At 45.2% G+C, this 26,926-nt stretch overlaps 2 protein-coding genes across 2 annotated transcripts in view; one reads left to right on the plus strand and one right to left on the minus strand.

Moving 5' to 3' along the window:
- The window catches only part of LOC143329502 (protein unc-13 homolog A), a 31,997-nt gene extending 15,330 nt beyond the window's left edge, over nt 1-16,667 (plus strand). Inside the window, exons 13-42 of the mRNA XM_076745423.1 lie at nt 351-429; nt 843-848; nt 949-1,023; nt 1,113-1,332; nt 2,017-2,244; nt 2,555-2,696; nt 2,907-3,076; nt 3,244-3,359; nt 3,721-3,884; nt 4,097-4,250; nt 4,540-4,608; nt 4,823-4,912; nt 5,270-5,404; nt 5,574-5,701; nt 6,146-6,231; nt 6,354-6,480; nt 6,579-6,675; nt 7,593-7,736; nt 7,835-7,912; nt 8,388-8,465; nt 8,557-8,645; nt 8,752-8,895; nt 9,352-9,475; nt 10,075-10,131; nt 10,246-10,326; nt 11,073-11,220; nt 11,744-11,800; nt 12,616-12,702; nt 12,790-12,946; nt 13,226-16,667. Coding sequence (XP_076601538.1) covers nt 351-429; nt 843-848; nt 949-1,023; nt 1,113-1,332; nt 2,017-2,244; nt 2,555-2,696; nt 2,907-3,076; nt 3,244-3,359; nt 3,721-3,884; nt 4,097-4,250; nt 4,540-4,608; nt 4,823-4,912; nt 5,270-5,404; nt 5,574-5,701; nt 6,146-6,231; nt 6,354-6,480; nt 6,579-6,675; nt 7,593-7,736; nt 7,835-7,912; nt 8,388-8,465; nt 8,557-8,645; nt 8,752-8,895; nt 9,352-9,475; nt 10,075-10,131; nt 10,246-10,326; nt 11,073-11,220; nt 11,744-11,800; nt 12,616-12,702; nt 12,790-12,946; nt 13,226-13,514 — 3,619 coding nt within the window. The 3' untranslated portion in view covers nt 13,515-16,667. The remainder of the gene's footprint in view (nt 1-350; nt 430-842; nt 849-948; nt 1,024-1,112; nt 1,333-2,016; nt 2,245-2,554; nt 2,697-2,906; nt 3,077-3,243; nt 3,360-3,720; nt 3,885-4,096; nt 4,251-4,539; nt 4,609-4,822; nt 4,913-5,269; nt 5,405-5,573; nt 5,702-6,145; nt 6,232-6,353; nt 6,481-6,578; nt 6,676-7,592; nt 7,737-7,834; nt 7,913-8,387; nt 8,466-8,556; nt 8,646-8,751; nt 8,896-9,351; nt 9,476-10,074; nt 10,132-10,245; nt 10,327-11,072; nt 11,221-11,743; nt 11,801-12,615; nt 12,703-12,789; nt 12,947-13,225) is intronic.
- Nucleotides 16,668-17,846: 1,179 nt separating this feature from the next.
- On the minus strand, nt 17,847-26,308 carry LOC143329499 (RNA-binding protein MEX3B). Its single transcript, XM_076745421.1, has 4 exons — nt 25,785-26,308; nt 24,661-25,236; nt 22,936-23,189; nt 17,847-22,769 (listed from the first exon to the last, which is right to left on the minus strand). Exons 2-4 carry the CDS (start codon nt 25,169-25,171, stop codon nt 21,549-21,551), a joined length of 1,986 nt encoding a protein of 661 aa, XP_076601536.1. The 5' UTR covers nt 25,172-25,236; nt 25,785-26,308; the 3' UTR covers nt 17,847-21,548.
- Between the last annotated feature and the right edge of the window lie 618 nt (nt 26,309-26,926).

Raw genomic sequence — 26,926 nt, forward strand, 5'->3', positions numbered from 1 at the left:
AAGTAAAGTAAAGTCCTTGACTGGAGTAGAATTAGAATCCATGATAGAGGGAATTATATCTATCCCGTAGCAACAAGACATGATTTCATGTGAAGAAATTTGGTAACACTTTATGATAAGGGCACATTAATTATGGGTGCACGAAAAAGCAAAACTGCTGTTAAAAGAACTGACAAAAAAAAAATAAAAAATGACAGCAGCAAAAGTCACAGCAGTGCACATGTTCTGCTGAATCATGTTATAATCATGATTAACTACGTTTTGGTGGTAGAATAATTTTATCTACCTTAAATATTGATGAACGTATATATTTGTATGAATGTATAATGATTCATTTTTTTCTTGTTCAGAATGGGGGGTGCACTCTACAGTATTGACAGCATGCCTGACCTTCGCAAGAGGAAAGCCATTCCTCTTGTCAGAGATCTGGTGAGAAACAAGCACGGACACACACGCATCTTTTGTAGTTGAAAACAAATGAAAACATCAAAACATTGTTTCACTTCTTCTCAATATTCCTTGTTTTCTATGATCCAAAGTGAACATACTCATTAAGGCTACTCAAGTTCTGACTCTTGCCCCTTCCACAGCTTGCCATAATCTTGATTTGTTAGTAAATCAAATGCTTGCATGTCTGTGGTGTGGATGTAATTACAGTCATTAATCAATCTCATCTAGAGGTGAGGGCATACCTGTCAGATTGCATAGTGACTCACACATGCACACACAATGCATCATAAAGTCTTTTACAGCTTGTTATTTGAAATTCCTGAAATATGTTCACATCTGAATCTTTTGCACTTTTGTCTCTTCTTTGTTCCATCACTGCCTGGAATCATCAGGCAATGGTGAGTACTTGTTTATCGCTTACAGAAATCAAACATAAATCTGAATCCCACAATTCCCATTCAGACATAAACACTCGTCTGTTCGCTCTCTTGTTTCCAGTCTCTAGTGCAGAACTCTCGTAAGGCTGGAATCACCTCCGCCATGGCTTCCACCACTCTCGGCAATGAAGAGCTGGTGGGTTTCCTCACCTCATTTCAGGATCTTCCATCCTTTTAATCAATGCTGGTATCAACTTACATGTTTCTTTTCGATGCCCTTTGCAGAAAAGTCACGTATATAAAAAGACCCTGCAGGCTCTGATCTACCCCATCTCCTCCACGACTCCACACAACTTTGAGGTGTGGACTGCCACCACCCCCACCTACTGCTACGAATGCGAGGGGCTGCTTTGGGGTATCGCCCGGCAAGGCATGCGCTGCTCTGAGTGCGGCGTCAAATGCCACGAAAAGTGCCAGGATCTGCTCAATGCCGACTGTCTGCAGAGTAAGGATCTCACAAAAACACACTTTTAAGCATATGTATCTATTTTTACTTCTATATGCGCACACCCAGTCCACACAAACCCCAAAACTATCTTAGCTCCTCCTCTGTATCCTTCTGCCCGATTGACATCCCATTATTCTTGTCCTCTATCCACTCTCACATTCTCCTCCCTCTTCCTTTCCAATTTATCTCCTGAGTAATGTGCTGTCATACCACTGCCTCTCTGCTCTCTCTCTCTTCTACCCATAGCCTTTGCGTCCATACTGCTCTGTCTAATTCAGCTCCACAAGGGGTGACTTATCCCATTCCCATACTGATTTTGTAGTCAATCTACGCAATGCATAATTCATCGATGTTGTCTCCAAAGAGTCTTATAAGATCTTGATGCCAAAAACATCTCTTGGTCTTTTACTCTCTGACTATCTCCTTTTTCCTGACCACATCAGTGGCTAAGTGGATACAGTTTCTGCCATAATACTGGGAGGTTTGAGGTTTGATCTCTGGCCAGGAAAAGACTTTCGAAATTGATCTGATGCTATCTTAACTTGGTCCTCAGCTTTAAAGAAGTGTACTGGAGAGAAACAGAGAATAAGCTGCTAGGCTACGGGCCATTTTTCCTTGAATACATTTTTCACTGTAAACTATTGTTTCTCCATCCCTCTCTTCATTCATGTGTCTCATCAGGAGCTGCAGAGAAGAGCTCCAAGCATGGGGCAGAGGACCGTACCCAGAACATCATCATGGTCCTAAAGGACCGCATGAAGATCAGAGAGAGGAACAAACCAGAGATCTTCGAGCAAATCCAGGAAGTGTTCGGCCTGGACAAAACAGCACACAGCACGCAAATGAAACAAATCAAGCAGAGCGTGCTTGATGGGACCTCCAAATGGTCAGCGAAGATCAGCATCACTGGTGGGTTAAAAGTATATTTTCCTAATGTGAACTGAGGGTTTAAGATAGAGGATGACATATGTTTTAGAGACTGTGAGATTTGTGATTTTGGGTTATATAAATAAAACTGACGAGCTGTGCCTAATTTATGTCTGTGATATAAATGCCATGGTTGCTACTGATGTTTTCTTGTGCTATTATTGATATAAAAAGATTTTCTGATAAAATGGTAGTGTATAAAAAGACTTTACTGGTGCAATAAAAGGTATCCTGTCAGACAGCTGTCTAGGTTTTTCTTTAAATGTCTCTACATCTCTTGTCTCTTCCTCAGTGGTATGTGCTCAGGGCCTGCAGGCTAAAGACAAAACAGGCTCTAGTGACCCTTATGTAACTGTTCAAGTTGGGAAGACCAAGAAACGAACAAAGACCATCTATGGCAACCTCAACCCTGTCTGGGAAGAAAACTTCCACTTGTGAGTACAGTGGAAAGCTTGACATGTCATTTTATGTCACTATAATGATACACTGATGGTGATATCTCAGAAAAATGAATTTGAGACACAAAATTTGTTGTTTTTGAATTACTAGAGAACCATGCAGCATTTCCCCCACCATCATGATCTGTTCCTCTGTATCGCAGTTGTTGACTACTTCTGTCTGCCAACTATCTCTTCCTTATCCAGTGAATGCCACAACTCGTCTGACCGCATCAAGGTTCGTGTGTGGGATGAGGATGACGACATCAAGTCACGTGTGAAACAGAGGTTCAAACGTGAGAGTGATGACTTCCTGGGTCAAACCATCATCGAAGTCCGGACACTGAGCGGGGAGATGGACGTTTGGTACAACCTGGGTGAGTTTTCAAGATAAGAGAAAAAGCTGTGGAGAATTAGAGATGGATGAGGGGAACAGCAACTCATATAGAGAACAAGAAGCAGATTACTCAAGCACTTAACTCTCATAGATGGAACAGGTTTCAGTCAACTAAGGATGCATGTGCCTCTTACTTTCATTTGACAGACAAGAGAACTGATAAGTCTGCTGTGTCAGGAGCCATCCGGATGCACATAAGCGTTGAGATCAAAGGAGAGGAGACTGTTGCTCCTTACCATGTCCAGTACACCTGTCTACACGAGGTCAGTCTGAGTGAACATCTGGTGCAAATCTTCCACATGTTGTTGAGGCTATTTGCACTTGAAATAAAACATTAAATATGCAAGAGCAACCTGCTATCCTGAGTTCATTAGTTCCAGTCAGTTTCATTCTGGGTTTCACATTAACACGATCAATCACCTTGTTAATTCTCTGTTTCAGCTGTATGGCCTTGCCTTTTTATGTGACTCATTAGATGTATTTGCGATGTATTTGCTTTTTTTTTTACAATCTTTAAATGACTGTGTTTTTCCTTTGTTTAGTCCCTCAACTGCTTAAAGCTAATAGTGATAATAATAGCCTGAGGCACAAAAACATATGTACCTGTCCTGTGTCCTCGTGCAGCATCTGTTCCAGTACACCACTGAGGAGCAGAATGGTGGCGTAGTAAAGATTCCTGATGCCAAAGGGGACGATGCCTGGAAAGTGTACTTTGAGGAGACGGCTCAGGAAATAGTGGACGAGTTCGCCATGAGATATGGAGTGGAGTCCATCTACCAGGCCATGACGTCAGTCCCTCAACCATTACTCTGAATGTTTGGCTTTGATAGTTAAATAGGAAAGATCCCTTTTTTTTTTTTGACTTACCACCACAGTGACTTTAGCTTTTTGATATGTACAGTTAGATAATGCCTATATATAGTTTAGTGTTTTTCCAATACATGGATGTCAGGAGCAAATAAATGCACTAAATGTTCTTTTTGCCTCTTCCACCCCACAGCCACTTTGCCTGCTTGTCATCTAAATACATGTGCCCCGGAGTGCCAGCTGTAATGAGCACCCTGCTTGCCAACATCAACGCTTACTACGCCCACACCACCCAGTCCTCCAACAATGTTTCTGCCTCGGACAGATTTGCCGCGTCAAACTTTGGCGTGAGTCCCTGAGGAATACTTTGTAATATTTTATCTCTTCTTCTTATATCTGACTGTGTACTGCACGAGGGCTTATGCTCTAACTGAATATCATTTGAAATGACTAGCTCTCTGTCCCTCTGGGGCTGTAGTCAGTTTAGTGTGGCCCTGCCTACTTCTCCGAAAATCCAATCACCTGAAGCTTGTGAGATCCGGTCTTGGGTTTGTGTACTCAAATGGTAACAAGTTATCTTCAGCTGTTCAGCTGTTTCTTAGTGGACTGTTTCATTTTTGTGTCTTTTCTGTGTAGAAGGAGAGGTTTGTCAAACTGCTGGATCAGCTGCACAACTCCCTGAGGATTGACCTGTCCATGTACCGGGTACTGACTGCTTCTCTCTGATATAAGAATTCTCTGTGTACATGTTTGGGAATGCCTATTCTCTGAGATGAAAACCATGTTGTCTTGATATGGTCACTGCTAATATTCATTTCCATTATCTGACTACCTGAAGAAAGAGAAAACTTCTAGATTCAGATGAGCTTTTTGTGCCGTTTATAATCGTCTCTTTGCATGCTTGTGAATGTGCTTACAGAACAACTTTCCTGCCAGCAGTCCTGAAAGACTACAAGACCTCAAGTCTACAGTTGATCTCTTGACTAGCATCACATTCTTCAGGATGAAGGTAAGGATGAATGAAAGACTGATCTGTTCTTTTTTCTTTTCTTTTCTTTCCACAGTAGCACTTAAGTGTAAAATAAACATGGTACAAATTTCCAGGACTTTCTGTAAAGAAGCCTAAGGTGTAAACTTAACATTACCCTATCCAAACTGAAGTTGTTATCATGAAACTCTGTGTGTGCAGGGTTCTGTGCGTGCATGCGTGTTAGCATGTGTGTGTGTGTTAATGTATGTCTGTGCTATTTGTGCAGCTCAGTGAGTTTATGGTTAAATTCCCACTGAGATAAACTCCTGCTGTGTATCTGACAGCTCTCTGAGGTGAATTGGATTCAACCATATGTTGTGTAATATTTTTGTTCAGGTCCAGGAGCTACAGAGTCCCCCCAGGGCAAGCCAGGTGGTGAAGGACTGCGTAAAAGCCTGTCTCAACTCCACCTACGAGTACATTTTCAACAACTGCCATGACCTGTACAACAGGGAATATCAGACAGACCCTGTAAGTCTGTGTGTTTGTGTGAGGGAAAAGTACTGTATATGTGTGCTTGCAGATGATGCCATTAAGAGCATTGCAGCTCTTCAGTGCCGCTACTGTGCTCTTGCTACTGAGAAATTCTTGATGGATGCAGCTGCTAAGATGTGAATCTGTAATCTTTTTCTGTCTCCAGTCAAAGGCAGTCCCTCCAGATGAGCAGGGTCCCAGCATCAAAAACCTGGACTTCTGGTCCAAACTCATCACCCTTATTGTCTCCATCATAGAGGAGGACAAAAACTCTTACACTCCCTGCCTTAATCAGTGAGTCTCATAACATCGGTCTAATTCCTCGAGTTTAGCATGCAGAGCCAGTGTTGTCAAAGTTCAAGGTCAATTTAAGAGAATATGGGATTTGTTTTAAATAGAAAATGTAAAATAATAGAATATGAGGAGGGGAGTGTCAGAGCATTAAGAGAAACAGAAACAGGTCAAACACAAGCACACAGCCTATCACCTGTTACAAATGAACCTGTTTAACTGGGTTTGGATCCCATGCTACCCTTTAAATTTGCTACGTTTATGATATACAAATATATACACTTATGATATTTAATCATTCTCTGGTGCATTTGTCTTTCTGTGGCAGCTAAAAATATACAGAGGAAGCACTGATGGAGTTATATAAAAATGAGCCTGGGTTATCTTGTTAAATAATAGAGTACCATTACTGGAGCTGGATTTAAGCCTGAGTACTGCCTCTTATAGGTTTCCCCAGGAACTGAACGTGGGCAAGATCAGCGCCGAGGTCATGTGGAATATGTTTGCACAAGATATGAAATATGCCATGGAGGGTAGGTTTTTATGTGTGTTGTTGGAATGGGGGTTGTGCCAGGAGTGTTTTGTATGTGTAGATGTGGAGAAAGAGTGTTGTAGTGGTACCTCTTCTTATTCTTTCTTTCTCTTTGATATTCAGAGCATGAGAAAAACCGCCTGTGTAAAAGCGCAGATTATATGAACTTGCACTTCAAGGTGAAGTGGCTCTATAATGAGTACTGCAAGGAACTGGCCACTTTCCAGAAGCACGTCCCTGAATATCCAGCGTAAGTATTTTATAAAGAGGACCACACCTTTTCCTCCTGCATTTACCACTGTCAGACTGTGAGACTCACGTTGTCTCTGCTTGGTCTTTGTTCCGCAGCTGGTTCGAACCATTTGTCATCATGTGGTTGGATGAGAATGAAGAGGTGTCCAGAGATTTTCTACATGGAGCCCTGGAGAGGGACAAAAAAGATGGGGTAACTGCTTTCATAGGAATCCTTCACATGTAAAATGCTAGCCTATTAAATGAAAAAAGTCAGTGTGCAGGAACAGAGTTCTGAAAAACAAAATGAAACAGGTGGTCATGTGAGATTAGTCGTACTAAAGTTACACAATCAAATTCTGCTGAGCCGGTAATAAAATGCAGTACGAAAGCTAAAATCTGACCTCCTACCTGCAGCATTTCCCCCTCCAAAAAATGTATTCATGCATTTCTCATGCAAATTCAAGTAATTTAACATCATCTCTCCTGACTCAGCACATTCCAGGCTGAGAAGAGCAAGTTGAAGGCCTCAAGGCAATCAATAATGACTCAATACCAAAGAAAAAAAACTTCACTGCAGAGAAGAGCAGATGCTACAGCGCAAGTCTCTGTACACACACATACCACTCAGTGACTCTCAGTCTCACTCACACCTAAATATCCACACAGCAAGAGGGTCGATACAAAGCAGCTGAAGATTCTCCCAGCTCGTATGTCAAGAATCCTTTGGGTCCAATTACTGTCGCCAGAGGCAGCTTCCGCTTCCCTGTGTCAGCAAAAACAGCGGTCCCCACTCCCAGTCACATACCATAACACTATCCACTAATGGCAGGGCTGTTAATGAGGGCCCTGCTCCCCATCATAACCCTGTGATCGCCTCCATGGCTCATATCCAAATGCTTTCAGAGGAATCCCTTCATAATCATTTGATTGCAGTCATGTGCAGCTAAAGAGGGGTCAGATTCATTGCCTATGATACGTAACAGTGCTATGAACGCATCTCACTCTTGGCGAAACAAACCGCTCACTCATAATGTCAGTTAGATCGCCGTGTTGCAGCCTCAGCACTGCCGCAGAGCAGCTTCTCATATATTTCCCCCCTCGGCCCTGTTTCTTCTTCTCGCTCTAAAGTTCCAGGTCACATCAGAGCACGCTTTGTTCTCCTGCTCCGTGGTGGACGTGTTCTCTCAGCTCAATCAGAGCTTTGAAATCATCCGCAAACTCGAGTGTCCCGACCCTCAGATCGTTGGCAACTACATGAAGAGATTCGCCAAGGTGACTTTCGCCCGCTAACGCTCTCACACAATGTCTTTACCTGAGCGCAATGTAATTCTCACTGTAACTGTGCACGATATTGTGTTTGTTTCTCTTAGACCATCGGCAATGTTCTGCTGTCTTACGCTGACATCATTGCAAAGGACTTTCCAAATCATGTCAAGAAGGAGAAAGTGGTGGGTGTTTTTAAAATAAGAGACATACAAGAAACAAAAAGGTACCAGGTGGAAGTCTGTGTCAGTGGAATAAAAATCAGTTACTGATTTAATAGTTTAATTTGAGTTCCACCAAGACTTGGTTTTAAGGTTTGAGGTTGATTCATTTCAGCACAGTAAACCGCTCTTCGGTGCAATAGCCGTGCTCAGGTTGCAGTGTTTCAAAGTGAATTAGGGCTGTGTAATTAGCTGAATGTGGTGTAAGCTGGGGGAGAAGTGGGCTGCACTCCCACAGAGATCAGGAGCCCCCAGAGGAGCAATGATTACTGAAAACTCCTGCTTCTCCTGCCCCGCATCACCAGGAGTGTTTTCGCCAAAGAAGCAATAAAAAAAAGTAGGGAGGACTAACCTTGATTGATCACAATAATACGCTGTGAGCAGACAGAGGAAAGGGAGGGAGAGGTGTGTGTAATGATTTTTCTCTTTCACCCCTCAGCCATGTATCATCATCAATAACATCCAGCAGCTCAGAGTTCAGCTGGAGAAGATGTTTGAGGCCATGGGGGGCAAAGATGTGAGTTTCCATGCATGCCGTCATTGCTGTGATTGTGCTAACATGACATGGCTTATTCATGGTGTATTCATCCCATTTCTCCTTCTTCCAGCTCAATGTGGAGGCTAGTGACTTCCTCAAGGAGCTGCAGAACAAACTCAACAGCGTCATGGACGACCTCAGCCGCATCTTTGCTGTCAGGTGGGTGTGTCTGTTTGATTCCTCAGTGGAACTAAGAAGTCCTGTGAGTGGTTTCTCCAGCTGATTTCAGAGTCTGTTTTCGTGTCGTTTCTTTTGTGTGATGTAGTTTCCAGCCCCAGATCGAGGACAACGTGAGGCAAATGGGAGACATCCTAGCCCAGGTCAAAGGTCAGACTGTCCCAGCCAATGGCAGCGTGGTTCAAGAGGCCGACAACGTCCTGCAGCCAATCATGGACTTCCTGGACAGCAAGTAAGTACGGCTGGATGTCGAACATCAATACTGTCAAGAATTTAAATATGTCTCAAAAATTCTCAGTCTTGGTTGCTCTTTCTTTGATCAGATAATTCTCAATCTCAGTCCGAAATTAGGAAAATGTTTCACTTTTTTAAGGCTTTTAAGTTCTTTTATTGTTGTTTTTACTGAGACAACATCCAATATTTTGTTCCATGAACAAATGATTTGTAGAAAAAGTTATTTTCCTCATACTAAGCAACTGAAAAAATGTATTTTGATATTGAACCTCAAGCATTGCTCTGACAAAAACCATCAAAGGTTACGTTTATATAATGTATAGTCTGTACCTTTATGAATCAACTTGCTCAAACACTCAAGCTACAGTAGCCTGACAGACACACACACTCCATGATTGGATGAGAATTTGTGCTTTGCCTCAACGTTGAGAGATTGTGTGATTTTGTGTTTCAGCCTGTCGCTGTTTGCTAAAATCTGTGAGAAGACGGTCCTGAAGAGAGTGCTGAAGGAGCTGTGGAAGCTAGTGATGAACACAATGGAAAAAACAATTGTGCTTCCAACACTTACTGACCAGACGGTATGTGATAAAAAAAAAAATAAAAAAATTCACTCCTATTTTTTCACCTTTTCTTCTTCTCCTCCTCTGAATTTCAGTGCTTTTCATCTCTGGGTTTGATTGTGATTGTGCCATTACCTCATTCTCTCTCCCTTCCTTCCTTTCTTAGGTTATTGTATGTGTGTGTGTGTGTGTGTGTGTGTGTGTGTGTGCCTCTGTAAGCATGAACAAACACTACAGCTCTGTCATCGTTTTTCCTTTTATTCTTTCGTCTTCTCTGTCTCTATCAGTGCATCAAAACCTAATTTTAAACGGCAGCACGATGCACCAGAGACAGCATTACCTGCCCATGAGTTCCTGCAATGCTGACTGACTGTATACCAAAGCACTTAAAACTGATTTCTCTCCCAAGATGAAGCTTGTTTATTGTGAATGTTTATTTCAAAGATATATACATGAGTACAGAATTTGTATTTTTACTCTTTTGCCCCTCTCGCTCTTCAAACTCATTTCTTGTGTCTTCAGCTGTCTCTCCTCACTGAACCTCCTGAACTCACCTCTCACTCACTGCGTACCTCTCCAACACGGCTCTCACTTGTCTGTCTGTCTCTCTCTGACAGGGCACTCAGATGATCTTCAATGCTGCTAAGGAGTTGGGCCAGCTGTCCAAGCTCAAGGTGATGAAAACAGAGGGCAGCAAGCCCAATAAAAGGAATTATATCTCAAATATATGCTGTATTCCAGCAGTAACTGTGGTATAGACTGACTCCTTTGTTTGATCTGTCCTGCAGGAGCACATGGGGCGAGAGGAGGCCAAAGCTCTGTCTCCTAAGCAGTGTGCAGTAATAGAGCTGGCACTGGACACTATTAAGGTATTATTTGATGTGTTACACAAACCGAACAGCTGGCAGGGAAATTGACCCTCCTGATTCTTACTCTTACAACATTTTAGCTTGGCCTGTGTTTGCTTAACACAAAGAAATAGTACAAGAAATGTCAGCTTGCCCTAAAAAAGCACTGACAGACAGATGTTGAAATCCATGTTTTCTAAAGCTGCAAAGGTCACAAGAAAGTCAAATCATAAAATCAGACAATGAACAATAACTCAGATGAACTCTGAGCAGGTGAAGAAGAGTCTGTGGCTGACACTGGAATTTCATTTGGGCAAATACTATGGATTTGCAGTTTTAATTACAGTAATATCTCTATATTTTTATCTTACTTCAGGGCGACACCTACTGTATATTTGCATAAATCGAACAATTATGAAACGATAAATATTCCTATCAATTTCTAAGCAAAACATCATGAACATCAATAGAGTTTAATGTTATAGTTAGTTTCAGTACTGCACTGCACTGCACACTACTGCAGCTGCCTGCTTGGTGTACATTAGTGCAGGTTTAGAGATGTTTGAGTTACCAAACCAGCTTTTAAACATCATCCTGTTACTTAATAGCTGCAAGGCTGACAAGATTGTTCTGAACAGTTTTGTCACACTTGTAAATTTTTCCACTTAGAGCTCTCTGTGTCCTACTCTCTGTCTGTCTCTCCGTGTGCCTGCTCGCCGTCTGCCCATCTACAGTAAGTGCGTGTTGTGTCACATGTGTTTACGCAGCAATACTTCCACGCTGGTGGTGTGGGCCTGAAGAAAACCTTCTTGGAAAAGAGTCCAGACCTGCAGTCTCTGCGCTACGCCTTGTCTCTGTATACCCAGGCCACAGACAAGCTCATCAGGAAGTTTGTCCTCTCACAAAACGCTCAGGGTACATCTTCAAACACACACACACACACACACACACACACACACACACACACACACGGCAGCTTCAAACAATTTCACACAAAAATGCTTTCAGTTAGTCTCAAAGAGCTCCACTGCTTACTCTTACTGTTACTATGGTTTATGGAATTAAATGGGATTATGAGATTAAATAGAATAACTTGCTTACAGTGTTGGAAGAAAATGTTTAATTCATTGCTTCAGTGAATTACAGCAGCAATACCAGCAAGTACAAAACTGCTATTTGCATTTACTGGTTTCAGTTATATACAGTATGAGGTTAAATGCCCACAGGTGGATTTTACATAAGCAGAAAATGGGAATGATAAATACATTGAAATATCTTTAATATCAAGGTCACCACATTTTCCGAGGTATTTCAACAATCAGCCACAACTCTTTGATTTGCAGAGTGTGAAAGGTTGTAGTCATGTTTTCTCATTGTTGTACTGATGAACACTTTCTTTGCCCTCTTCTGATGCTGACTGTCTTCTGTCTCCGCTCAGTCCACGGAGGGAAAGGGATCAGGTGCACGGCCAACGAAGACACACCACCAGAGAAAGGTATGTGTCAGCAGTGTTATGTAAAAGCTGCATGTCCCCCAGAGCCTCCCACAGCAGCTCAGACATCCGTGTGATCAAACTGTCACCAACCAAAGACAACCCGAGACAGCGAGCAGTGTTAGCCTTCGGCACAGCCTGGACTCTCTCTGCTTCTTCTTGTTTTTTCCTCCTTTTTTACTTTCATTGTTTGAACTTCTCTTTATCAGCTGTTTAAGACACGTCTACATTATATGTGGAGCTGACCAGGTGAGAAATTGAATGTAAAAACCGCAGCGACTTGAGATCAGGGAGAGCGTAGGATGTGCAAGACACGATGAATAAAAGAACGAGTCGTGCGCAGATTGTGTCTGCTGATAAAAGGAGCTTTTCTCCAGGAAAACTGTGTTGCACTTTGGATTTTTTTCAGTTTCATCTCCTTTTTTCTTTTCCCTTCAGCGTCGAGAGAGCGTTAAGAATGGATTACCAGCCATTGCTGCATTACAGTTTGCCATTTGCTCAGCATTAGAGCTGGCACAAAAGCTGCTTTACCCAGCCAAGTCCTGCTCATCTGATTATCACAGAGAACCTGTGTGCGCGTGTGTGTGTGTGTGTGTGTGTGTGTGTGTGTGTGTGTGTGTGTGTGTGTGTGTGTGTGTGTGTGTGTGTGGTTTCTGCAGGTTTAAATTTAGTTCACAATCTGCTGATACATCCCAATTCTTCAAGTCATATATCTCAACTGTGCTACATTGTGGACTGCAAAATACGCTGGTTATGGCCATCCAGAGACAAAAGGCCACACAAACACAATCCACAACTTACTGAGTGTGTCTTTACAGCAGCTGGAGTGGACGCAGTGGGCGAGGTCGTCATGTGCGTGGACATTTTACCCCAGCCTAATGGAGAACACAAGATCAACGTGAAAGGTAAGAAAGCAGAGCAGACCGCACCACTGTCCCATTATTCTGTCTTCTCCTTCCTCCTCTTTAACTTAATCCACTTTCCACCTCCAGTGGTGGCTGCTAACGACCTGAAATGGAAGGCGCAGGGCTTCAGGCCCTTCGTGGAAGTCTACATCATCGGCCCTCACCTCAGTGACAAGAAGAGGAAGTTTGCCACCAAGTCCAAGAACAACACCTGGTCACCCAAGTTCAGCGAAAGCTTCCAGTAGTGAGTATCTGCTATTTCTGCTGCATTTGATTGTCTCGCGTCATCATTTTCCCTTCGTTTCAGTCATATGATGAGTTAAATTTATTGCTACACAGGATAAAATACAACATCGCACACCAACATAGCCATCATTCTACAAATAGACATGTTGATATACACATGTATACTGGTCGACTTAAATGGAAGATATTAGTGTTAGTAATATTTACTAACATTACTATATTAGTAAAAATCTTCGTGTGAAGTAAAACACGGATGTGATTCTGTCGTCTGTTTCAGCTCCTTGGGCACTGAGGTCGGTCCAGAGAGCTACGAGCTGCAGGTGTGCGTGAAGGACTACTGCTTTGCCAGAGAGGACCGCACTGTGGGTATGGCCGTGCTGCAGGTGAAGGACATAGCCAGCAAGGGCAGTGTCACCTGCTGGATGCCGCTGGGCAGACGTGTCCACATGGACGAGACGGGCCTGACGGTGCTGCGCATCCTCTCTCAGCGCAACAACGACGACGTGGCGAAAGAGTTCGTCAAGCTCAAGTCGGACCAGCGCTCAGCCGAGGAGGGCCGCAGCTGAGGCGTTTGGGGGTGGGGGGGTGGGGGTGGGGGGTCTGAGAGAGCGAGGACACACGTGTGCACTGAAAACACCAGAGACATCCCCAACAGATGTAGTATTATGCACACATATAGCACTCACACCTACACAGATAGACAACCATGTGCAATACACAAGCACACACATGAAAATGCTCTATTGTACATATATCTGCATACATTATGCAACATTTACACTGCAATGTTATCAATGCAAACATGGAGGAATATGTTTATAAAAAACCCGATTTCATTTTGAATATTTCAACAGCTCAACTCTCAGTTTAGGGTTAGCCTCACGTTAGCGATCACCTGTCAATCCCTCACTCAGTCTTTCCTCTGACACGTCACACCTTTTATACGCTGCACCCGTGATATGATGCAGCGCAGTAAACATCAAGACCATGTGAATAGATTGAGAACGACCACTTTGCACTTTTGCTTCTCTGCGTCTTCAGGAGAGCAGTCCTTGCCTAGCTACGCTCCGTCCGCCCGTCTGTCCGCTTGCCTGCCTGACTGTGTGTCGTTCTTCCAGTCCGTCGTCCTTTCTGTCCCTCTCGCCCGGTCGTTTGCTCTGCGTAGCCCCCCCGGTGTGACGTGCTGTGTAAATTAGAGTTCAGACACAGATCTAAGATCAGCTTCCGTTTTGCCCCAACAATTCAAATAGAGAGAAAAACACACAACAAACTGACCTTAGATCAGTGTCCAGGGGCAACATCACTGCTAGTCTGTCGTGTAATGTACTAACGTCCTGCATGTTGACCCCAGGAACACTGTGATTCACTTTGCTGTAAACATGGCAACCGCTCCCCTCCCACATAAAAGAATCGGTGCCTCCAGTATTTTTCCTGTGTGAGCATGGTGCATATATATCCCCGGTACAATAAGGTTTTAGAATAACGACCTGACTAACCTTCATTATCGTGGAGAAAACACACAGGCGGTGGAGAAACGCTGAGCCTGATATGTGATGTGTCGATAGAAGCCAAAGTTGTGGCTACAGTTTTTTTTTTGGTAACTTTTCTTGCTTCACATCACAACAAACGGAGCAATACCCTGAACACATCTCACACCCCTAGAGTGCACATTAACTCCAAAAAGGGCTACGGGATCAGTGGACTGGGATGTCAGTTTACGCACTAATACCTACTGTCCACACTTCTGTTGGCAAATTGGCCCACAAGGTTTCCCCATGTGTCCCTCGTCCACCTGCCCTGCCATAGACACGCTCCGGTCCTTAAAGGCTCTCACAAGAACTTGAAAATAAAACCCACGTGAAGCCTAAAGGACGCACACGACAGCTCGGTGTAACACTTTCCTCCTGATCGCCATCTGAACCCATCTCTTCAAGGCAATAGTGGTTTGTTTGTGTGTCCACTGAACCTCGTGGACTTTATGAAGAACAACCCCTCTGTGAACACTGCTGTGTCTTTTTGTTATTGTGTGTGTGTATGTGTGTGAAGGAATGTGTGTGTGTGTGTATGTGTGTGTGTGGGCTGATTGCCCCACCTGCAAAATGGACTTTGAGATTGTGAGCAATATATTGTACCTACATACCCAAAATGTATGCGCTGTCAATATAACTACAGCAGCACCAACTGCAATATCCAGATCCAAGGAATGGGAAACTTATGATCCTGTGTGTGTGTGTGTGTGTGTGTGTGTGTGTGTGTGATTCACTGAGATCTGTTATTTAAGGACTCATAGATCCCCATTCCTGTTGGAAGAGTGGAAGCTTTTTCTCACATATTTTGGATAAGAGAGAAGGAAAATCTTTTGCCTTTAGTGGGACCAAATTTGCACGAACTAGATCTCAAGTTGATTTTTTTTTTTTTTTTTTCATAGAAAGAAGCCATCAGAGTCACCGCCAAGCACTTATGTTGTTTGAGTCTTAGTTTCAGTCTTGTCCTGTGCGTAAATTAATCTCTTTAACTTTCACTGCAAAGAAAGGCGAGCAAACGCTCCGTCATCATCCGGCTTGTGTCGTGGTCTCTCTGTGAAACGTCATGACGTCAGTGACAGCGAGCAAACGCTGCCGTGGGTTTCCCTGCTGCTGTGTGGGGCTACACCAGACGTCACTGCTGGCCTGTCACATGTTGTCTTTAATGAAAACCGTTGAATTTTACCAAAAACAAAGCTTCTGAATGTTACTTAGCCTCTGCAGAGCCTTCTTTCTACGATCCAAGGGATAAATTGGAAACCACGACTGGCTTTGGGACACCAACTCATGCCTTCTAATTTAGCGTCTAAATTTCAGTGAAAACAAAAGGATCACGAGTTAAACTGCGCTTGATTTGTGCGTGAACGAGCCTTTTAAAACGAGCTTCTCAGCCACATTTAAAGGTGCAGTATGTAAGATACGGCCATCTGTCGAACGGCACTCCAGACAAATAGGGGGCAGCATATCACGAGAGCAGTAGCTGTCAGCTGCCGCCAGCTGTCAGGATGGTCGTTGCACGTTGCACCTTTAACACAGTGTGCAGTTTTATTGTTTGCGCGTGTAGTTTAATGTCAGGGCCCAAGACAAGACTCGACTTGTCAGGCTGTAGCTGAAAAAGCAACAAAACAATATCATCCAGTTTGGGGCTCGTTGGTTGCCTGCTTCGTGTATGTACGCACACACACATACCTGCGGGGCGCGCGCACACACACACACACACACACACACACTGATGACACCGACACACACGTCGACACACCGATCTCTGCTCAAGCACAAAAGGGCACATGTAAGAAGACACACATGCATGCATGCACGCCGACACAACTCCGTGGAGACCAATGATGCCCACCCTGTGAATAGAATTAACTCAATTGCATGATGGGAAACTTTATCGTGCCAGCACGTGTCTCTTTGATGTTACTTTTTTTTCCCCCTTGTTTTTTATTTTGAGCTCTGTAATGATAAGTCATCAATGTTTTTGTTTTTTAAAAACGCTTGTGAATACGTCATCTGTAACCAATATGAATGTAGTGTGAACACAGAACTCGCATGGAGAATTATTTTCTACTAAGGATGTTTCTAATTTGTTTCTTATCATTATTGATCGTTCTTTAATGAGGATGAAGTGGAACTGGAATGCAGCCTGATTGTGATCTGCTTCCTATTAAAAGGACATTTGTGTCACAATCTAAACGCCTGCTTTGTTATTCCTCCCTGAGAATCACGTGACTGCACTTTGATTTCCACACTCACACCAAACCTAACACTCTGCGCACTCTGAAGTGACAGCAGGGTCTATTGACACCAAACCTTCAGCGGGAACAACGGGCTGCCACTTCAGTGAGCGCTCAGTCTGTCTGACCTCTGACCTCTCTGGAGGGGGGGAGGGGAGTGTCACCCACCATCACTTTACACAAGTTGACCCAGATGTTTCAGCTCCTTCTCCACGGTCCAGAGTGGAGGGGAAAAAAGCTGTTTCAGTTAGTTTAAATGAAAAAGTCGGGGGGACATTTTCTCTTGAGCATGACATTAAATTTTAATAATGCTTAAAGTGCTTAAAGTCACAGCGTGTGTGATATACGGTGTAACATACACACTGCTGGTGATCCTACTTTTGACTGAGGGCTCCATCTAATGATTTCCTTATTACTCTATTAAACAATTGGACTAAAGCATGTCGGAGAATAATGAAAAATGTCTTACATATTCCTAGGTCCCTTATTAAGGTCTTTGTTTTAAATCCAACCAAGCCCAAAACCACAAAATATGAAGTTTACCATCATGTAAGACAAGCAAAAGCAGCAGATCCTCACATTTAAGAAGCTTATACCTCTAAATAGCCAATTACTTTGCTTTTGATTGATGCATTGTTTGGTTTCAGCACTACTCCAGTTTATAATCAGAAAGAAAAATGAAAAACTATGAAAAATGTCCACCTGAATTTCCCAGACCCTGAACTCTCATCCTTAATTTGCTTGTTTTGTCATACCAGCACTCTATAAAGTATTGAATTCATAATGATATTAAAGAGAGGAAAGCAAGAAATCCTTCCATTTCAGTGGCTTGAAAACTGCACTTTTGCTTGATAGGAGACTTCAAACATGAATTGAAATTGTTTAATTTTCTGTAGATTAATCATTTGAGCACTTTTTAAAATCCCACCGGCGTCTATATAAGAGTTAGACCCCGGCCCGCCCCAGCCCTCTACACTAATGTCTGCTCTGAGATTCACAAACATGTCTGAACTGCAGATTTCACATCCCACCATTATTCATGCGCCCGCCTGCTGCAGGTGTGTCTGTGCTGCCACCGTGTGGTGGAGAAGCAGCTGCTCCAGTCCGCAGAAATGAAGACACAACACCCGAGTTCTTATTTTACAGTAAAAAAATGAAACAAAAAACAAGACTTTATTAAAGAAGCATAAAAAATAAAACTCTTGATACATTTCTCATAACCGTCAAGTCAGCTCAAATTATATGATCATACAATTTTCCCGGCTCTCGGTTAAAAGGTCCATAAACTTTCAAATAAAATATATTTCAATTTTAAAATTTCTTCAATAATTTTCTCATTTTGTTATAAATTGCCTATATGTAGTACACAGGAAATAAGGAAAATAAAAAAATGGAAAATAAAAATAAATTTGAAGTAATAAAAAGGGTCACATTATTGTCTGGGATATTTAGGTAAGCAAATAAATTGTAAAAAATAAAATGTGTAAAAAATTTTTTTATCTTAAAAATTATTAGCTAATGCCAGGTGGCTTGAAGACATGCAGATGGTTAACTTACAAATAATGATACATGTTCTTTAGAAACTACACTTATCTTCAATTAAGTCATTTTGCTTTTGAAAACAAGATCCCAATGATTGTATTCAGGGTATATACACACACAGGTCAGGCCTGAAACCGAGTTCGCTGACGATTTACATTTTGGTTCTGCATACAAAGAGAATTAAAGCAAAAAATAGGAGAGCGGAGGCTTGAGGGGTGTCTGTCACCCCTTACTGGCGTGGCTCTCTTCGCATCCCCCCCTCTAATCACAAAAAAAGGTCAGAGGTCACTGGCTAGCATGCCTCAGGAAACCCTGTTTTCAAACCTTTAGGAAGGAAATGGGGGAGGGGATAAGTTTGGCTAAAAAATAAAAATAAAAATCAGCAGTCAATCTGGAAAAATTGGTACCTTTTGAACAATTAAACTACTGTACACTAAACCCTAACATTCTCTCATTGGCCAGAAACAACCCGACGCAAAGTCTGGGATTTACATTAGAACCATCTGGCAAACACAACACATTTTCTTCCTCTAACACGTCAACTTGAGACAGTTCGAAGAAGGGCTTTAACGATCGGCCTCAACAGACTCACACACAGTCACGACTGATCTGTTCAGACACACGCGCAGCCCTGCGTCCGAGACGTCTGACACTGGGGCCCGACCCGTTTCAAACACAACCAGAACAGGGTCGTCGGCTCTACAGTGCACCGGAGAACTGAAAAGGCCTCCCCACCAGTGACCGTTCATCACCGTGTTTCAGTAGGGAGTTGCACCAAAGCACCATGGGACAGTCTTCAGAAAGACCATCGGTTCAGCTTGTGGGCAGGTTTTTCCTACATATGTGGACTCGTGAATTAGTGCACTGCTGCGCTCAACCAGGACAGCGGTTTATTCGATTCCTCTGCGGAGCTACTGCCCTCATCACTAAAGTAGCAAACGAACAGTTTAACATTAAACTGGCTGGAGCACCAAAGCACAGCAGCAACTGCCCATTGACTCAAGTAGAGTTACCCTTTTTTCCTTGATAACCGTACAATCTGCGCCTACGTCCAGGGAGGACACGCTGCCACTGCGACGTCCCACACACCAACTAACAGGATCCGCATGTGATGACCGTGTAGGGACAAGTAGAAAAGAATAATTAAAAAACGACGAGCAACACATTCTGCAGCTGCTGGGATTTGAACACAAAGAGTGTCTGGAAGCCCTGGATGACCTAGCTACTAGCTGCCATAAAGGATAAGTTGATTCTACTGTGAGAGCCTGAAAAATGTGATCGTGTGTCTGTGCAGTCAGAGGAAGCCCTTTGAGAATTAGCTGTGTCCTTTTAATTCTGTTGTCATGGCTTGTCTCATTCTATGAGCTGATTCCATGTATGTTCAAAAGGGTCCACCAATGGCAGCCGCGTACCGTCGCGCAGACGCCGCCCGAGTCATACGAACACTATTAACACCATAGGAGGCAGTTACTGCAAACTCACACTGAATTTAAAAAAAAAAAAAAAAACACAAAACAGATGCAACAGCCTCATCTGAGTCACTCAGTAATTCTAGGAAACATAGGACAAATCTCAAACGACTAACCATACAGCGCACTACGTTTAGCCTGGAGCACAGCGGGGGCGACGGGGGTCATCTGAGAGAGTGCCATACAGCTTTGCTGTGAGAGTGGGGTGGAAGACCAAAACTACCAAAACAAAAACAGTAAGAGCTGTTTCTTTTTTTCCTTTTTAGAGGGGCAGGAGGTACAGTGCATGGGGGGGGTTTTCCAATTGAGCCCCTTGTTATTGTTTCGTGTGGGAGGAGCAGCCGTCTCTCCTGAACCTTACTGGGCAAAACATTCACGTGTGACAGCAGAAAAGCCCTATCTTTTCCTAGAGTTTCAAAATAAGTCTGTTAGCCACACAACTTGACAGTCAAGAGTCAAAAACTAGTAGAAAACGCTAAACGAGCTGATCTACGTGTAACAGACGAGAGGCTGTGAGGGGAAACCGCCCCGGTGCGGATGGATCAGAGCGGGGGGGCAGCAGGGGGGGAACCAGACCTTCTCATGGTGAGGACACAAGAGGATGCCAATGTAACAAACACCATGACGGGGCATTATTCACACAGACTAACACACGCACACACACACACAGGTTTGCGTAGCTATCCTTGTTAGGACATTGCATTGAGTTCCATTCATTGTGGACAGTCAACCTCACACCTCACACCTAACCTTTACCAAGACCTCAGAAATGACCTCATCGGGACTGGCCTTTGGTCCTCATGAGGACTACTTGTCCCGACGGGGTGAGTGTTTATAGTACGTCAGAAAAACGTGCCCACACACACACGCGCACGCGAGATGTAAAGGGATTGTCAGGCAGCCCAGACGTACAGAAACCTGACCTCAGACACATTCCTGCAGGATCACTGAAACGCTGCATTTCTCACTCATTAAATGAACGTGAATCAATGCAGCAGCCACATTTGAAATGTGGGGCAGACTCATCCAAATCCATCCAACATGTTACTGAATCTGATTAAGAATCAAGAGATGTTTACTAATAGCAATCATTTGGCATCACTGATGGCTAATTTTTTGTGTGGCAACGTTTGTTGTTCCGCTCGGTGCCTGACTACATGCCGACCTTTAAGAAAAGTTCCACGCTTACAGAAAAATAGCAACCTCGCCGCTTTGTGTCACAAACAACGGCATGAGTGAGAGCAGAGGAGAGGGCGAGGAGTTCTGTCAAGGACATTAAAATAAGGAGTAGAAAAGTGCAGGCCTCATTGACAGCTTCATCGAAAAATATCTGTTAAGTACAAAAGTGTCAAAAGGAAAGGCTGTGAGAGAGAAAGCAGGCAGAGATCTGAAGAAGCCAGAATGAAGAAATGTCGACAGACCGGCGGCCAGCAGCGCAGGCTGCTCCGGGTCAAAATGAAGGCCTGAAGAGAGATAAGACACTAGTTTCCTTCCATAAGTTCACCACCGAGAGACTGTCTGAGCCCCAACTGTCTGCAGACCAGTTTCAATTAACTTCACTCTGAAAATAAGTCATTGTCATTATTATTATTATTATTATTATTGTTATTATTAATCTTGACAGTTATCAGCAATAAAATCAACATCCGTATAGTATCATCATCTCTATTAATGCATTTATTATGGTCCATCGTGTGTGTGTGTGTGTGTGTGTGAAGGTTATTAGTGTGAATCCTTCCATCGCCTCTGCCACAGCTGGTGCCCCACTCCAGTCTTCTTCCTGCCACGCCTCATGTTTACCCCCCAGCCCCCAACCCCCTGCCAGGGCATTAGGAGAAGATGCGGATGCACTGTGTGGTGGGGGTGTGGCAGACGGGGCACTCTGGCTCCGCTGACTGGCAGATTTGCCCGGCGCACTCCATGCAGAACAGGTTGTGGCCACAAGGCACCAGCGCTGCGGTCACCTCGCTCTCGAAACACACGAAGCAGTCCCTGTTGATCCCGGGGCTGACGCCAACCAGACCCGCGACCCCGGGGCCGGAGCCGCCTTTCAGTCGGCTCAGCATCCCGGCGCTGAGGCCCACGCCGCTGCTGCCTCCCTCGGAGTCAGTGGGTGAGCCGCCGGGCAGAGAGGAGGCCGAGCAGGAGGAGTAACCTGTCGACGAGCCGCCGGAGCTCGAGCTGGACGCTCCAGAGAAGGAGCCGCCTCCTGCGCTGCCGGACTGTAGCCAGGAAAGAGTGCTGAGGGGATCGCTCTGGGCACGACGGGCTAACGGATGATCCAGGGGGCCCACGCCCGTGTCCTGAGGCAGAGTTGGAGACAATCGTGGAGTGATGGCGCCGCCGCTGAGGCCGCTGCTGTTGCGACGGAGAGGCTGCTGCTGGGAGGAGCCGGCTGTCTTATTGCCTGTTCCTCCATTAACGAAAGGTGCCCAGATGTTGGAAGCGCTGAACTCAAAACCCAGTTCCTCCGAGGAGGACAGCCCTGGGGTGGAGTCGCCCCCGAAAGTGAATCCTCCTCCAGCACTGCTGGAGCCTGTGCTAAAGGGGCTAGTGGGGCTGCCGCCCTCGTTGGCCTTGCGGGTGGCGTTGAAGCTGTCTGAGCTCATCCCGCCGTTGTGCGTGTGATAGGCGACTGAGGAGGACATCTTCCGGCCAGAGGCATGGTGCATGGACATGGGAATAGGAGGAGGAGGAGGGGAGGGTGGAGGAGGAGGGGGGGCAGAATGGTGGCCGGTAGCCCTGGACCACAGAGACGCCCCCAGCCCTCCGCTCAGGGAGCCCAGGCCTTCTAGACTGACATCAGTGCCGTTGGAGTGGAAGTCATTGTCTCCCTGCAGGTCTACAAAGGTTCCGGTTCGGAGGGTGATGTGGGTCTCGATCTCCTCTCTCGCTCTGTCCACGTTCTCTGGCATGCCAGTTACTTCAAACACCGGGTCTTTCTCTCGACTGGGTGTCACGATGTAGGTGTGAGTCTGCTGCTGGATGCGTTTGATAGTTGCTCCCTTTGGTCCGACGACTAAACCGACTACTCTGTAGGGCACCCTCACCTGAATCAGTGACAAGAGAAATGTTTTAATGTCTGAAAAATAGGTTTCAAACTACAGGAGAGAGAACAAAGCTACAGATTTTTCTAAAATCGAGTTACTCCCCTGTTGCCTGGCAGAGTAAGACAAAAACACAGCATGCTGATCAAGCCTCGGGGCCTTTCTGTACCTGTATGGTGGTTTGTCCAGGTAAGTGTGGTGGTCCAGGAAGAGAGCCGCCTCCTCCTCCTCCTCCTCCAGGCGCTCCAGCTTTGCAGCGGGATGCCCGGATCATAGAGAAATGCTCGGCCGCAGACACGATTTCACGTTTGGCCATCTCCACGTCCTCCCTGCGACCCGTCACAATGAACACGGGCTCCTCGCCTCTGACTGGAGTCTTTATGTAGGTATTTGTTTTGGCACGTAAGGCCTTGATCTTACAACCTGGAAGATGCAGGAGCACATAAACGTCAGTTAGATGACAAAAAACACCTTATACACACCCACACATAGATCAGCACATTTATTTTTAACATAGTCATTCATTTAAGTGTGATTATGTTCCGTACACAAACAGTCTGATGAACAGTTGCACTCTGCTAGCGGCCTATTAAGAAACTGAGAGGCGTTCATCGGCCTTTCTATGTGATTTTGGGTGCTGTAGTTTGTGGTGCTGGTGTTTCTAGTGTTTGGTCGCCCTGGATATAAATGAGGCGGACAAAATATTAGAAACACATCTTGACTTAATTTAACCTGACACAATGCTGTATACACAAAAACGTAAACAAATGACATATATTTGAATATGTACATTAATAATGAATCAACAAGCGTTCAGCTGAGTGCTCAGAAACAGCCATTCAAAAAGCATCAGCAGCGAAGCGCCATCATTTCATCAAAGCGACGGACCCTTTTCGCATCAAAATAAGATAAAAGCAGAAGCAGCAGGTGAGCAGGACGTGCGCGACGAGCCCGTCTGCCCAAACACTGAGGCTGCTGCACCGCCTGTGTCAGCCCCTGCTCCTCCAGCAGCACCGACCGTGGCCTCTGTTTCTTTAAATATGGACGCTTCGTTCCCGGCGACCAATGGGGCGCTCGGAGTGTGATGTCATTGTGGGAAGCAGAAAGCATGGCTTTTTCAAACAAAGGGAACAATGCCGTAACGCTGCCGCGGCTGCGACGGCCCGGCCAAACCCACAACATCAGTCTGTTTCAAGTGGAAGACACATGCTGATAAGAAAGGAGCGAGAAAAGGCCAAAATGTGGGAAAGGCAGCGGCTCACAGGCGAGCGAGCATCGGCAGACAGCGCTGGGTGCAGGGCGTAACACCGCCCAGTCCCGTGTTTGTGCGCCTGCTGCCCCGCTTCAGCCTAAAATCTGCTCGGCGGAGCCAGAAATAATCTACCATAAACATGTACATGAGTCAGGGATGCGAGCCCGATGTTCAAAACTGCCACTTAAGCTCTGTGATATAAAAAAGCAGCATTTTTCGATGTATTTCCTTTGTTTGGTGCAGGCTGCTAGACATGTCCAGACTCCCGACAATCTGCCGCTTTGTCTGACCCTCTCCCACCCCTCCCCCTCCATCCCACTCATCAACCACACTCACTCTGTCAAGGCATTGTCCAAATACTGTTAAAAACGCACATGTTGAAAAGAGTAGGTACGGCTTTATAACGCCTTATCCTCGTTATTTTACCATTAAAGACGCCAGCAGTGCGCGCAGCCCAGCAGAGCCCTGAGCTCAGGCTGTAAAAGTTCAGAGACCCCTCCTCTCCCCAGGCAGCCACCCAAACAAAGAACAACCAGGCTGCATGCTGCCTGAGCGAGCTGTCCATAAACATCAACACCAAATTATTATTATTATTCTTTTCTTACAAACAGCAGCATATGACACACACAAGCACACTCTTACCTTGTCTCCCCACGATCTCGGCCACATGCTCGGAGCTGGGGACAGGCACACATTCAGTCATGTTGACACTTCTTTTCCTGCTGCAGAGGACGGAGCTTTGTTCCCCGTGGAGCATGGAGTGCGAGCCGGCCATGTGGTACCCGCCCGAGCCGTAGTACTCCGGGGATGGAGAGCAGGACGTCGGCGAGTCTCTGGACCCGTTGGGATGCTCCAGCATCTGGAGATCCACGTAGCCTCCTCCGCCCACACCGTTGCAGCCCTCAGAGCCAGGACCCTGGGTCCCGTCCAGAGTGTCGACTAGTCCGCCGCCTCCGTTACCGCCGCCGCCCCCACAGTCCACCTTCTCCAGGGCCATGAGTGACAGCTGGTCCAAGGCGAAGCGGAGCGCCTCTTGGTGGTCCTCTTCCCGGGACTCCTGGTCTGTCTCACGGGGCAGACCGACCCCGTTGTGCTGGCTACTGATTACCACGTCGTGGTCCATAATCTCGGGGTGGAATAAAGGGCTCGGCATAGTCTCTCCGTAGATCTCACATCAGATCACGGATGCCTGTTTGTTGGGAGTGAGCTCACCCTCTCCTGAAAGAAATTTTGAAAAATAACAAAAAAAGTCAACTGTTTGTGTATCAATAAAGACCCAAAGCGAGGCTGGAGACGAGCACCGTGGAGCCACCGATCATTCAGACACAGCAGCTTGCATGAGGAGTGTTGATTTGGGCGCCTTGCTTTGTCTGTTGTTGCTCCTTGTCTGACAACTGAAGCCATCCAGGAGGCTGGTGGTTTTATCAGGATAAAGCATGTCCGCTTAAACACGAGTGAAGAAAGTGTTTCCTTCCACACACATTAAAAACCTTTATGGCACTAAGTCCAGACACTCTTGTATGTACTGACCGACTTTAAAATATGCAGATAAAAGAGGAAAATAAGCTGTTGTTAGCTTCTACAGCCAAGCTAACAGGCTAGTCCCACACAGTCGGCACTCAGTCACGTTGTCGACCCCTTTGTTTGGGAGCACCACAGCTAGCTGGCTAGCCCTGCTCTGACAGTCGAACTTGTGCTCAACAGCAAAGGCAACCGCGTTGTTTTTTTCTTTAAATTAAACAAGTGCGAAAACCACACGAACTTACTTTATCTTGCCTTTGTCGACGAGATCCTCTCCTCGCTTGTCGCCCAGTTCTTGTGAGAAAGATGAGAAGCAGCCAGGAGGAGGAGGAGGAGGAGACCTGTGCTGTGCAACGCTAGCAGCTAGCGGGCTAGCTTGCTAGCAGGCTAAATGGGGAGGGGGGGCGTAGGAGAAAAACGTTTAAAAACGAGATGTGGGCACTGTTGTTTTTTTCTCAGCCTGGAGAGTCAAAGCATATCCCTGGGAGTGTCACTGGGTCTTCATTCTGCGTGTCGTCAGGGAGAGCGCGGCTGAAATCCAACCTTAGCAGTTACCTTTTAGTTAAAAAAAAAAAAACAGTGGTTCTCGGCTCGCTGCTGCTGCTGCCTGACCCCGGTCGGTCCGCCGCCTTTGTCTCGCCAGGCGCACGCCGCTCCGTCTCCCGCACACGGCACTGACGTCACCCGCGACACAACAATGGGTTCAAAGGCCACATGCAGCAGGAGGAGAGCATCCACGCAAAGCCACCGCTGCTGCTGTCACTGCCATTGTGTCTGTCAGCCTGCAGGGCGCTGTTTTAATTCCCTCTCTGTAATGTATGTTTTTGCATCCAGACTGTAAACGCAGTGACACGTTTTAAAAAAAAAAAAAAAAAAAATGTGGTCACGGTTGGGTGTGTTCATCATGGCTACCAATGAGGTGTTTTGGGTGGTCCAACAGCATTGAGTGATTCTCATGCAGTGTGTGTGCCAGCGTATATTGATGCATCCTAGGTAATAAAAAAATGAACAATATATAGAATCATGAAGGGGCAACGGGTTCATTTCAAAGCATGTACTTAGTTTAAAAACACTGCATGCGCCGCCTTTTATTGTACCATAAATTGAAATAAATGAAGGATAGGCTCACATCAAGTTTATCTTAAAACAACCCTCACATGCCCTTACAAACATTGAAAGAGTTCATGACCGCTGTGATTGCTCCTCCTGTCCATACTGGTCATAAAGAGATCAGCTCCTAAAATGGCTGTTTTTAGTACCAAATTCCCTCTTTGTTTCCTTTCTTAGCTGGGGTAAAGGGATAGTGACACAGAGGGAATTTAGGACAAGCGGAAAGGTTGTAACTTTGGAAGATGCCAGTTTCGTCTGACCAATACAGACTGCAGAT

This window comes from Chaetodon auriga, chromosome 12 (genome assembly GCF_051107435.1).
Source record: "Chaetodon auriga isolate fChaAug3 chromosome 12, fChaAug3.hap1, whole genome shotgun sequence".
In the NCBI taxonomy this organism is placed as follows: Eukaryota; Metazoa; Chordata; class Actinopteri; order Chaetodontiformes; family Chaetodontidae; genus Chaetodon; species Chaetodon auriga.

Coding starts and splice junctions, on each gene's coding strand:
- LOC143329499 (XM_076745421.1), bottom strand. CDS start 25,171: ATGCCGAGCCCTTTATTCCACCCCGAGATTATGGACCACGACGTGGTA. Junction 23,190..24,660: donor CGAGATCGTGGGGAGACAAG/GTAAGAGTGTGC, acceptor TGCATCTTCCAG/GTTGTAAGATCAAGGCCTTA. Junction 22,770..22,935: donor CTGGACAAACCACCATACAG/GTACAGAAAGGC, acceptor TCACTGATTCAG/GTGAGGGTGCCCTACAGAGT.